Consider the following 13,401-nt stretch of genomic DNA (forward strand, 5'->3'; position numbering starts at 1 on the left):
AATAGACTCCAAGTGAAGTATAGATCCTGTTTTATGTTGAAAGAAGAGGCTTTGTGTCATTACGTATTGATTGTGAAGGAATTATATCTGCCTTGTTCTGATTAAATCCCTACTCAAATTTACTGTGAGTGCCGTTGCAGAGATAGTGGTGTGCAGTATAGCTCTGCCCTGTTTGTCTAAAGGAGGTAAATAGCGGTGAAAGGAACTGATGACACTGTCAGATACTTAGAAATTATCTCATGTCAACAATATACATTTTGAGTGATGATTATATTGAGACTGGTTGACTGCAATGGCTTTTGAGCATGATCAAAGACCATCACTCTTAATCTGACCTGCCTCCCTAGTCTAGTGGGTAGAGCTTTTGTCAGGAGAGTGAATGGTCAGTGCTAGATTCCGGGCAGTTTCAAACCAAAACATGTTGAAAGATTGTACTATGTCTTACTAGTGGGAGCGATGGGGTAGCCAAGTGGTTAAAACATTTGCTTATCTCGCCAAAGACCCATGTTCAATTCCCTATGTGGGTACAGTGTGTAAAGCCCATTTCTCGGGTCCCTGTCGTGATATTGCTGGAATATTGCTAAAAGTGGCATAAAACTAAACTCACTTGGTCTTACTGTTTTAGCAATATTATGTCAATACAGTATTCTATCACAGTACAAGGGTCACAATACAATATATCAAGGTATATCTGCTCTATACATGTAATACATTACATTTAAAGTTGTATTGATGTAAAAGAACATTTAATATTCAAGAACCACTTCATGCAGATTCTAAAGTATTTCGTGCTGGGCCACAAACAGCAGAATGATGTTTGTTTCTCACTTGGAGTATCCCATATGTGCAGTTTGTGATTTAAAAACAATTCAGAGTTGTGATTCTGGGAAAGATTATGAACTTATGTAATATTAGTATTGTATGGGATACGAATCATATGGCACTTGCAGTATTGTGATATTTATCATATGGCATCCTGAATGTATTGTTACACCTACCCAGAGGAGAGGGACACTATCAGCATTTCAATCATTAGCTCATCAGTCCCTGATTCAATCATTATCCGGCAGTTGTCATAAGCTGAAATATTGCAGTGTGGCTTTAAACAACATGGAAACAGAAACAAATTGTATGTGCCATGTAGTATAAAAGTAAAACAATATTAATAGAGATGGTAATAGCAATTTGTGCATGTTTTTATTCATTCCAGATTCACCTGATGTTCCCAACTCACTACTGGAGAGATACGACATAGGGAAGGTTATCGGAGAGGGGAATTTTGCTGTCGTCAAGGAGTGTTTAGACAGGTACACAAACATTTAAGTATTCCTACCACTTTCTTTATCACACAGATATATTGAGAAATACTGCAGGTCAATATCTAGAAATAGTAGTGGTTTCAGTTTTCTTTCAGTAGAAAAATCTGTTTGAACTGTTGTGTTTTTAGTAACAGATACAAGGTATATTACCCACAAGGACACAGGTGGTCATCAAAGTCATCACGGTTAGCTGTGGTGCTCATTGGCTGCTAGAAATCTATGGTTGTTGGTTTGAATCTGGATGTGCCCTGAGTAGGCTTGTTGCCCAAGTAGTAAATGTCCATGCCTTCGGTTTTCTAGCCATAAAAATCATAGGAAATGATAGAACATGAATCTTGATGAGAGGATTGCTACACTTGCCTCACCCATTCATGTTTCTGAACAGACAGAAAGATACGAGGGGATGTCAAAAAGTAGTGAGCCTAACTATATTCTAGAGAATCACTACGTTTTGATATCCCATCGTACTAGACAGCTCATACAGATATGTGTATTAGCTGTATAGTCATGCTGTTTAACACTCCACTAATCATCAATTTGCAGCTTTTAATAATTTAATAATGTTTAGATGAATAATGACTCGATATTACTCTGCAGATTCAACAACAGAAGGTTTGCCCTGAAGATTATAGACAAGGCCCGTTGTAAGGGAAAGGTGGGGCTTTGTGTTGTGTATATGTAGTACAATGTAGCTCAATTGATATTAGGTCCACTCATATATAAAAGCAGTTAGAGATTTATAACTATGGGAAATAAAATTATTAAGAATATGTCTCATCCAACTGCAACCAATCACAACAAAGCAGTCACTAGATACAACAGTTATTAACCAGTTGTGGTGGAGATAATTATCAGTAAACAGATTTATCATTCATAACTGGCCCATCATAAGCAATGTTTCTTTCTCACTACAATAAAATTGCTTGACAATACTTTGCTGACAATTGTGACATAATTGGGTACTATATCACAATCACATGACGTCACTAATGTCTCCCGAGCTGGTCATCTGAATTTTTTTTACCCAGAATAGCTGTGATTTGTGTTGCCAAGTTTAATCTGTTAGATAAGAAGAGAATGAGAGTTGTAATTGGTTACACTCAACTTCCAAGCGGAGACACCTGATTGGATAAAAAGCCACATCAAGGGTATAGTGGAGATTTATCAGAATGTATACCCTTCAGATATCGAGAATGAAAGCTGTTAGAGCAGGAGATAGATCAGTGTTCAGGAGAGTGTGTTTTCTGTCCCAAGTAGCAAATCTGTGTGCACTCAGATGTTGAGATCATAATGAGTGACAGACATTTATGATTGAGGATGAATGTGTTTAGCAATAAATGAAAATTTTTTTACAAACAGGTCTTCCGTTCATTATATTTACCATTTTTCTGGCCAAGCAACAGTAAGAAAAACTGGTATAGTTAACATTTTATACTTGAAATGTTAAATTTTATCCTTGTGTGTTATCAGTAAATTATGAGAAAACACCAAACAAAAACACTGCTGATGTTTTTTATGAATTTTTGGTATCAGTATAGTACCTTGGTACCAGTAAGATTCATGGGTGTTTTTTTTACATAATGGTGTAGTTTACATAACTGTTTAGGCACTGTCTTTTGTTAAAGTTCACCCTTGAGGTTTACACCTGTGTTACCTGTCTCAAGGAATCACTTCCCCCTCCCCACAAGCACACTTTAACAAATGGTTATGACAAGGATATCATGATTTTGATGCAAGATTTCAAACACTGCATAATCAGTTTGAAAGAATTAAGAATAGCCGTTACACACCTTGATTTAATTAATGTCATTGATTGCATGATGTAATTAATCTTCCTTTCTAGGAACAAATGATAGAAAATGAAGTGTCAATACTTCGTAAGGTGAAGCACCCGAACATCATCATCTTGGTGGAGGAGTTCGACACTTCGGCGGAGCTCTACCTTGTCATGGAACTAGTGTCTGTAAGTCTTGCTGTGTGCATGAATATGTGTTATACATTGCATGAGTTCATATACAGTAATATCGCATCATAGCAGGACAGGTGTTACTTTGTTATATTGGATTAAACAACAAACAAAATATATCATAGGAGACATGAAGAGTTGTCTCCCTTCATGCTTTTAAGGCATTTGAAATACTGGGATACATCTACTAATAGAGAGTCCATCAAGTTCATAAAAAGGGTTGAATCTGTTATAGATGTGTATATGTTAATATACTTGATGGTATGTTTACAGGGAGGAGACTTATTTGATGCAATATCGTCAGCCACAAAGTACACAGAGCGTGATGCAAGTGGGATGGTCTACAACTTGGCCAGTGCTCTTAAATACCTGCACTCTCTTGGAATTGTACACAGAGACATCAAGCCAGAAAATCTCCTGGTGAGATCTTAATGGTTAATAATTACATTGTAAATTAATACCATGTATGTATTCCTCAGAAATTTGTGTTAAAAGAAGAATCGATTGTACTGTTCAGACTATTTCATAGACATGTGTCTACAGATCATAAACACATTTATAAGCACTTACTGAAATTAAGTGCTCAAAAGGGCACCTGTTCCTCTTAAATTAGTCATTAGTCAAAGTGTGGCATTTTATTGTCATCTTAACGCTATGAGACCTATGTGAATCAAGACTCAGGTGCTATTTTAGCCACTTCAATTACAGTGAGCGTTTTATGGGTGCAAATATAGGGCATCTATTCTGCCTCAAATTCCACATGGATCAGAATGGAAGATCCAATTAAAAATCACAGTTTTGAAAACATTCCACTCATTCAAGCTGCTATACTATGATCTTAAGATGTAAGGTAAATAAAGTACTGTTGGAAATAGAAAAAAAATGTTTTTTGGCTGTTACACTGTATCCCTCAAATTTACATAACTGCAAACAGGATATATCAAAATACCTCACATCGGCCTAACTGGGCATTCAGTTGGATGCGTAGGAGGATAACCAGAAAAGCATGTTCACTCGTAAAATCAGTAAAATCTTAGAACAAATACAAATAGCTGCTGAAAACAATAGATCAGACTATAGATGCCAATTATGCCGCTAAGACAGGTATGATGACAGAGAGTTGACTCACCTTGCATGAAATGCATGTGTTGCCGACAGGTGCAAGGGGTTATCTCTACGATATTTTGCGTTTTTGCATGTGTGTTGAATATGCCTCATCTATTGATTAACATGTTATGTGTCCTTTCATTTAATTTCTGTTAAGATAAGTAAAAGAGTATGATACCTGATACCCATAGAAAAACATTGTATTAAATGTCTCAAAATATACAGGTGGCATGACCACCTGGAGTTCAGTATGATTGGATATTATTTGTAGATTGTTATCATACCCCTTGTATATCCCCAGATTAATTCCCCTGAAAGATTATCATATCTTAGCTGAAATCTCGATCCCCCAGCCTGACCCCAACCATTGTCTGTGACACCCGTTCTGGTTTTGCTTTTGAGATGACCCCTTCTACCTGTTTCTTTTTATAGTGATAGTGAGACTCCATGGTACCTACATCCTTAATAGTTTCAGTATCAAAGTTCTTAATTTTGATGACAGCTATCGTTTGTAATTAAGATAAGTCTAATTTTAAAATGTATGTAATGAGTCTAAGTCTAATTTAAAACTTGGCATTTAAGAAGTGCCCTTTGTAATACATTAACATTGCACACTAATCTACATAAAGACATAGTCTGTTCCAAATAAGTCGCTTTGAACTTTCCCCAAATCTGTATTGCTCATTTCTGCACTATTTGTTTCTCAGTAAAGTCCTTAGTCTTGTTTCCTATCCCCCTACTGCTGGAACGGTACTAAGGCCAAACATATTTTAACAGATGTTTCATACTTTAGCACAACAACTACATAAATTGTAGAGATAAACATGAAAAAAACTTTTTTTTCTACTTCTAACAGTACTTTAATAATTCTACTATGTGAAGTAATTGTGCTGCTGATCCAGGTGTGTGACCACCCTGACGGAAGCAAGTCCCTGAAGCTGGGTGACTTTGGCCTAGCAACCACCGTGACTGACATCCTGTATGCTGTGTGTGGAACGCCTACCTATGTTGCACCAGAGATTATTGCAGAGTCAGGGTAGGCAACAGCAGATTTGCTATTACCTGTCCTGACATAACAAGGACCACTTGTCTAAAGCACTGTCATGCACAGTGCAGAGTTGTTTCCCTTTGGCATGGTTGAACCTCCATGTTTTTTAATTCCATTGTAAATTATGGCTCATAATGTAAGGCATTTCTGCCATGTTGACCTGACATGTGGTGATATAACTGGAATACAGTAAAAAGAGGTGTTACACCCAGTTAATTCACTTACTCGCTTTTAATTAAGAGTCACATACCTTCAGTATACAAGAAAATTAATGTTTTCATTGCTGAGAAAATGTATGTAACACAACTTCTGATTGGTCAACTCTAGCTATAGATATGGTTGCAATTTGAAATCCGCTTTATCTAAACTTTTGAATATATACCTACACCATTGAGGTAACACTGTTTTTCCAGACATTGTCTTTTGCAGAAGCCCTGGATTAATTTATATATATAAACTCCCCTGTCCCACAAAAATGGACGGAATTTGTATAAAAAAGACAGTATCATGGAACAAGATTTTTTACATCATTAAGGAGTGTGATGTCATCCGCTGTGACGTCATTTGACAACAGAACTGTTTATGGTCCGTTGTTAAGCATTCAGCAGGCCATTATCATTTGCAGTGGCCCACTTATTTCTGATAACCAGAGGGCGGTTTCATAATAATTCTATTTATTTTAGCTTTGACAATGTGATTTATTCATAACTCTCAGATTAAGTCAGTGTACACATAGCAAACACGTTGAGTGAACTAATATTTCTGGCAATTGTGTAAGTTCAAGGAGTGATATGATTAAACTTTGACCTAGAGGAACTTTGAGCTGGTTTAAATAATGAATTTCTTACACCTAAAAAGTGTAGTATGGGCTTAACTGTACAGTGTTTGCTGAATTGGGGACAACATACCGGTGATATAGCCAAAAATTTCACGTTTAATTGCATTGCCAATATAACTATGTTTACGACCATATAACCACCGGTATATGTCCCAAATTCATCAAACACAGTACAGTTATCTGCAAATTTTCAGGTATTTCATTCATAATTGTGATGATACTTATTTGTCATATAATCATTAGATGTTTTATTTCCCTCTCCACAGTTATGGACTGAAGGTAGATGTGTGGTCAGCTGGAGTCATCACCTACATTCTGTTGTGTGGATTCCCTCCCTTTGTCGGGTATAACACTATTTATCTTACCTTAATGTAAAATATTTCAATTTCATTGGTCAATGTCACTTTAACTGGTGTTCATGTCACCCCTCCCAGGAGGATGACAATTGGAAAAAATATTACCCACTACCATGGTAACCGCCACTCCCCACTGAGATGTTGTATCACTATCAGTCATAGGTTGTCATAGGTTGTCATAATATGACACATGAAGTGCCTGTTAAAAAAATTATTCAACTAGCTGTTTTGGTTTAGGCATTTATTTCACAGACTTTCACTGCTTTATTTAACTATTTTATACACTTAATAGTTTGTACACTCAACGTAAACATAATTAACCATTTTCATAGCAGTTTTAAGCTCTTCAAAATATGTTTCACAGATTTTAAAAATCCAGTTGAGAGGCAGACGTTTACATGTCATATAGTTGGTAGTGATCTTTCATATAAAATTGAATGATATCTTGTTCATCTAACATGGTGGTGTGATAATTATCTTTGAGATCAGAGTTTTTTATGTGAAGAATATATATGTATTTACATCAAAACTTATCCATGACAAACTTCAGGGCTTAAATAATGGACCACAGCCAGACATGCTGTCTGTCTATCTGTCAAGTGCAGTCACCTCATACATCTGTTACAGCCAAAGCAACAACCAGGATGACCTGTTTGACCAAATCATGATGGGAAAGTTTGAATTTACTTCACCGTTTTGGGATGAACTGTCCACCTCATCCAAGGTTGGCCTCTTGTGTTTTAACATATGTAGTTACATGGACAGCCATGGCACTGTATGTCCATAAGAACGAACCAATTGAAATTGGTGGCAGAGAACATTTTTCAGTTATCAGTTTAAATGTTTTCACTATGTAAAGTGTAGTTAAACAAATTTTCCCTGACTATCAAGTATGTCAAAAAGATATTTACTGAACTTGTTTATATAATTAAGGGAAATATATTATATTGTGATGTATAAAGTATATAGCCTGACAGTTGTGATATTAGAAGCATTTAAGGGTAAAAATGATCGTATATAATCCTTAGGAGCTGATATCCCATATGTTGACCGTTGACCCAGAACAGAGATATACTGCAGAAGAAGTCCTTGCCCATCCCTGGGTTGCTGTAAGTTTCTACTGCCATTATACATCAGTGATTCAAAATATTTGTGCACATCTGACATCCAGATAACATTAACACATCCAGTATTAAAATAAAAGTTTCAAAATGTTTATCCAACAAATGGAAATAAAGTTGATTAGATTGATGTATTTAATATTTGGAATGTGTTTTGACAGTTGAGTTTTCATGCATACATTTGTTGGCAGGACGACACTGCCAAGGATGAAGATCTCCATGACAACATAGCCAAGGGTCTTAGTGCCCACTTTGTGAGGAAGTCTAAGCAGACTGTAGCAGGTGTCCGAGTCATCACTGTAAGTTGCAACATCACAAAGTTGTTTTTTCCTTTATAAAATGCAAAGTTGGTATGAAACATTATAGACAAGTGTTTGAGTGAGTTAGTTTTATGCAGCACTCAGAAATATTTCTGCTATATGGCAGTGGTGTGTAAATAATTGAGTCCAGCCAATCCAGTGATCAACAGCATGAGCATTGATCCATGAAATTGAGATACAACATGAATCAACCCATGATATAGGTGTATGTGAAGGTCACTCAGCGTGCGTGCGTGCGTGCGTACGTGTTTTTGTTCATGTGTGGTGGGTGTGTAAAACCAAACTCTATGTTCATTATGAATAAGCACAAATTGTGCCAATAATAGTACTTCATGTTATGTGTATTTTTCCTCAGACAACAGCACTGGACAAGGGATCCAGGTTTTTTCAAGGGAGAGGAGGTGCCCCCCTCACGCTCCACCCCCGTGGATCTGAGACTGCTGACGATGATGAAGTATTCTGATTGGGTTACTTGGATAAGTGAATGAACAGTCCAATGCGATGGATGGCTTCATGTAAGGCTGACAACTGCCTTCTTAATACAGGGCATGAACAACACAGAATGGACATATTTGGGAATTTCAGAGAAGCATTTTCATTGGTTGTCCAAATTGTAGCCTCCCATAAGAGCAATGTGTTGATTGGTCAGTGTTTTGTGCAATTCACCCATCCAAACCAATCTGGATATTCTTTTCAAACATTACTGTAGCTTTCTGTCTTAGATTGTGAAACTCTATCTTCAGTCCTTCTGCATGTTTTAGCACAGATTCCCAGCTTTATGACCATAAACATTTCAGGATTGTTTTCCTTTGTCATCAATGCAATATGATGTGTCCAGATAGCTTCATGGCTGAGTCTGGGTACATTGACTCCAATGTCACTGGTTTAATTATTTCTATAATCATTATGTACAGTGGAAGCTCCCTAAACCGTCACTCATTTGGAGTAAAGAAATAAACCGGTTTAGACAATGTGCCGGATTGTAGAGCTGATGGTAAATGTACAAGCCACAGACGGGACTGAGACTTTATGCCAGTGTTGACAACATTCCAGATTGGACAGATGCCGGGTTTGACAGCATCCAATGTATTACTCAGATGGAGTTAAGTAGGTGAGACACAAACTACATGAAATAATTAGGTCCTTAACTGCTTTTGAGTAGTACCTTCAGTACCACCATGATAATATTTCATGTATTTTTACCTACAAATGTTTTTTTGTTTTTCTCTGCATGCTCAGTAGTTCTGTCAAGGTCATGTGACAGACTGCTAAATGCAAAATTTAAAAGTTAATCATCATGTCGAAAAATAGAGATTTCTTATTAATGTCAAAAGTGTCACCTTTATGATTTTTATTTCAACATATGAACATAAAATTTGTACAAGCAAAATATCATAAATAATAAATCAAGCACATCTTAATATCTTTTTGTCAAAACCATTAAAAAGAATTTGCATTCTTTGTGCAAAGCCATTTGTTAGATACACCAATTACTTTGTGCACAAGGGTCAGATGGCGGTCATAACTATATGCATACATATATACTCATGGAAAGAAATAAGGGACAACATGGCAATAATGTATTCTTGTTCTGAATGTAAGACTATCCTAAGGCCTAATCTTAATAAATGTAAATTATTATCAACGTTATTGCAGTGTTGTCGCTTGTTTTTCCCGATCTGTATATTCTAGGATCGTGTCTTAACAATTAGACCTCAGGATCTCCACTGCTCATGACGGGTACTACTTTCCTGAGGAGCAACACAGGCAACATTTTCAGGTCACAGAACACACCACTCAGGATTTCCTTTGATTAGACAGGATTGCTCTCCAGGAGAGTAACTGTATGTTTTATTGTGTAACTGGTCATGTTATAGATCCACTCAGGATTTCCAATTCCTTCTGTGGCAGGCACTGCTATCCTCTAGAGTAACAATGTGTTTTCGCACCTATTCATGTCATTATCTGACCTTTAATAACAGATACTACATACTTGAGGTGTGACTGTCCATTTTATACTGTATTTCGTAACAGGTACTACTTTCCAAAAGCATGTCTGATGTGTGTGTCTTCCGTTCGCTCAAGGAATCAAACCTCCCTAAACAGATACTACTTTCCTAGGGTGAACCTATTTGATTGTACATTCTATTCACATTGGTGAGACACCTCATGAAATGTTCGTACTTCTTTCCTCAAGCAGAACTTATGTTTTTTCACTACTACTTCCCTGTGGTACAATTGTGCCTGTGTATATTATATTATATTCACATTCAATGTCAGATTGATCAGGACTGGAACTGCTTTCCTGAAAAACAACAATGTTTGTATGCTACGTTCATGTCATAAAACAAAGCTTTACATCTGTTATATTTCAATCAGATCTCCAAATATTTTCAGTATTACATTGCTTATCATTTCCATAAACATGCCTGTATTATTTTTTACAAGGTAGCAAAACCAAAATAGGTGTTATTTTATAGATATCATTTCTAGATCTACTGCTGTGTCATGTCACATTTTCTGTAGGAAGCGAATGAGGCAAGACTTGCAAAGTTTATACTTGTGAGAGCATGTGCTACAGAGCATTTTAGATAGCAAGTTTTCTCTCTCTCTCACACACACATACACACACTGGGTTGAATGGCATTTGCATAACACACAGTTTATCCTCATGATGTGTAGTTGCACATCAGTTTAATAATTATTTGTGGATGTGGAAGCATATATTCATGATATTGTCACAGATAAGAAGTTAATATTCATATATATAATGAAAAAATGTTTTTTAAAAAGAGAAATGCCAACTTATTTTTCTTTTATCACAGAAAGAAATTGACTGTTGTCAGCATTTTCTACAATTTGGGCTAATGTTGTAAATAGAATAAGAACAGTTACTCATCAAAATATCAGACCAGAAGCAGCATAGCTGCTATTATGAGAAAAGCCTGGGCTTGCACGTGATTGTTGCTAAATACGATTTAAATATAAAGCTTTACAACCTATCAGACTTACATAAAAAAAACTGGCTTGCTATGCGCCTGACTGGACAGGTTTCTATTAATTCTGATAACTTCGTGTAGTTTCACGAAATGTAATCTCTGAATTTTGTGAATACCCACCTTGTAATATGTATGCATTTTCACATTGTTTTCCATGTAAGTGAAAAGATGTACCAAATAACAAATACAAACCAAAATTGTTTTTTTCTGTGCCTTTGATGAATGACTATGCCATTCTGACATCAGTCTAGAGGGTTTATGGGCATTTTGTAAATAAACAAAGATTTATTAGTGACGTGACATTATCAGTCTATTTGTTGTTAAAGTTACGTGTAAATGTAAATGTAATGTGCAGTATAAAAGTGTTTGAAATAAACAATAAATTGCTTATTGTTTGCAATTCTCACAAAGGAGTATCCAAATTTTCTCAAGACACACACCAAGAGATAATTACAAGGCTTATTGTCATGAAGATGTTTTACAGTCCGTATCGTATATTTTATTTGCATGTACAAATATTTTGCTACTTAATTTATTTTGTATATTATATACAATTATCTACGGATCCTCCCATGTTGTACAATGAAAGGTCTTAATTCACCCTCTGGAAATTGCCATAAAGAGAAACAGGCACTTTCGTCAAACATCTAATCGTAACAATGACACTATTATTATTATTTCCTGGGGATTTAGTACCATTGCGAATAAAGCTTTAGTCATCATACAGGTGAGTTGGTCTTTAATTGTGTGAGCGACTTAGGTTTTATGCTGCATTTAGCAATATTGTTTCCAGCAATATCACAGCTGGGGACACCAGAAATGGGCTTCACATATTGTACTTATGTGGGCAATCGTACACCCGGGGCTTTGGCGTGACAAGCAAACACTTTAACCACTGGACTAACACCCTTGTCTTTAATTGTTTCGTATCTTTGATGATCAGTTGCAAGCACTAAGATATTATATAAATGAGACTGAGACCTCCTTTGGGTAGAGACCCGTGAAGGTCCTGGGGTAGAATAGGCCTTCAGCAACCCATGCTTGCCATAAAAGGCGGCTATGCTTGTCATAAGAAGCGACTAACGGGATCAGGTGGTCAGGCTCGCTGACTTGGTTGACACATGTCATCGGTTCCCAATTGCGCAGATCGATGCTCATGTTGTTGATCACTGGATTGCCTGGTCCAGACTCGATCATTTTCAGACCGCCGCCATATAGCTGGAATATTGCTGAGTGCAGAGCAAAACTAAACTCACTCACCCCCCTCCTTTAATCAGAGTGAGTGAACGTTGTTGTGTTTTCGCCACTAGACATGCATTAATGAGTCACTGGCCGATGTCAGATAGCATAGAACAGGAATGAGTGAGTTACCTTTGATACCACTGTGAATATTATTCCAGTGATAACTTCCTGTGTGTGATTCAAGAGGGAGAATAAGCAGCAGTGATGATGTGCCCCGTTCCTCAAAATGATCGTAGCGCTACGATCGTTGGAAGTCTACGTTGAAGCATTGGAGTTACAATCACTTAAGCAATACAACTGCTTTGAGGTACGAGACGGTTGTCCTGGACCCATTTCACAAAACTAGCGTAAGCCTAAGATCTCATAACTTTTCTTGTAGCATTTGTACCTGCTATACTGTAACAGAAGGTGCAGATGCTACGAGAAAAGTTATGAGATCTTAGGCTTACAAGAGTTTTGTGAAACAGGTCCCTGGTCTTATGTCATTCTGTGAAACCGTGTGGCATGCAAATGGTACTGACAAAGAAATAAAACCCGGCAAACCAGGATGCAAACCCATGATCATGGTTTCTGGAACAATCTATGGGTAAACTGCGGAAGCGTAAAAAGACTGAGACCCTTAGTCCATCCTGATGCATGAAAGAATGAACACCTGTTATTGAGTAGCATATACTGCAGCTCACATTTTGAAAACATAATCAAGTTTGGACGTGATGAAAAGAATATGCTACAAATTGACTGCACAACACCATCTGTCCTTGTGCTTCTCATTTTGTAGTAGATTATTTTGCTGGCTTGAGTATATGTGGTTGACAGTATGGATGTAGGAGTATTTCACAGCTTACCATGGCAATTCTCAATTTGCCAGGTCCACACCATTCTGATAATAATAGATATTCTGGATCCATTAGCCACAATAGCCTTGATTCTCGCTAACTCCGATTTTCCTTGATGGCAAGCATGAATTAACCTCATATTCACATTGCGATGTGCTTTCTTGGTCAATATGCATCATGCACTTAGTGCTTTAAGAAAGTTGTCACTCATAAGGGTTGAGAATGTGAAACTAAGGTACCACACACACA

General features: G+C 36.9%; 1 protein-coding gene across 4 annotated transcripts in view; it reads left to right on the forward strand.

The window, feature by feature from the left end:
* Nucleotides 1-11,798, forward strand: part of LOC137274441 (serine/threonine-protein kinase DCLK2-like) — a 71,066-nt gene extending 59,268 nt beyond the window's left edge. For all 4 annotated transcript variants that reach the window (XM_067807621.1, XM_067807619.1, XM_067807620.1 and 1 more), the window contains 10 exons: nt 1,211-1,307; nt 1,917-1,974; nt 3,163-3,282; nt 3,559-3,705; nt 5,295-5,428; nt 6,545-6,622; nt 7,262-7,358; nt 7,663-7,743; nt 7,947-8,054; nt 8,431-11,798. In XM_067807621.1, coding sequence (XP_067663722.1) covers nt 1,211-1,307; nt 1,917-1,974; nt 3,163-3,282; nt 3,559-3,705; nt 5,295-5,428; nt 6,545-6,622; nt 7,262-7,358; nt 7,663-7,743; nt 7,947-8,054; nt 8,431-8,538 — 1,028 coding nt within the window. In that variant the 3' untranslated portion in view covers nt 8,539-11,798. The remainder of the gene's footprint in view (nt 1-1,210; nt 1,308-1,916; nt 1,975-3,162; nt 3,283-3,558; nt 3,706-5,294; nt 5,429-6,544; nt 6,623-7,261; nt 7,359-7,662; nt 7,744-7,946; nt 8,055-8,430) is intronic.
* Nucleotides 11,799-13,401: the final 1,603 nt, after the last annotated feature.

This window comes from Haliotis asinina, chromosome 2, assembly GCF_037392515.1.
Source record: "Haliotis asinina isolate JCU_RB_2024 chromosome 2, JCU_Hal_asi_v2, whole genome shotgun sequence".
Lineage (NCBI taxonomy): Eukaryota > Metazoa > Mollusca > Gastropoda > Lepetellida > Haliotidae > Haliotis > Haliotis asinina.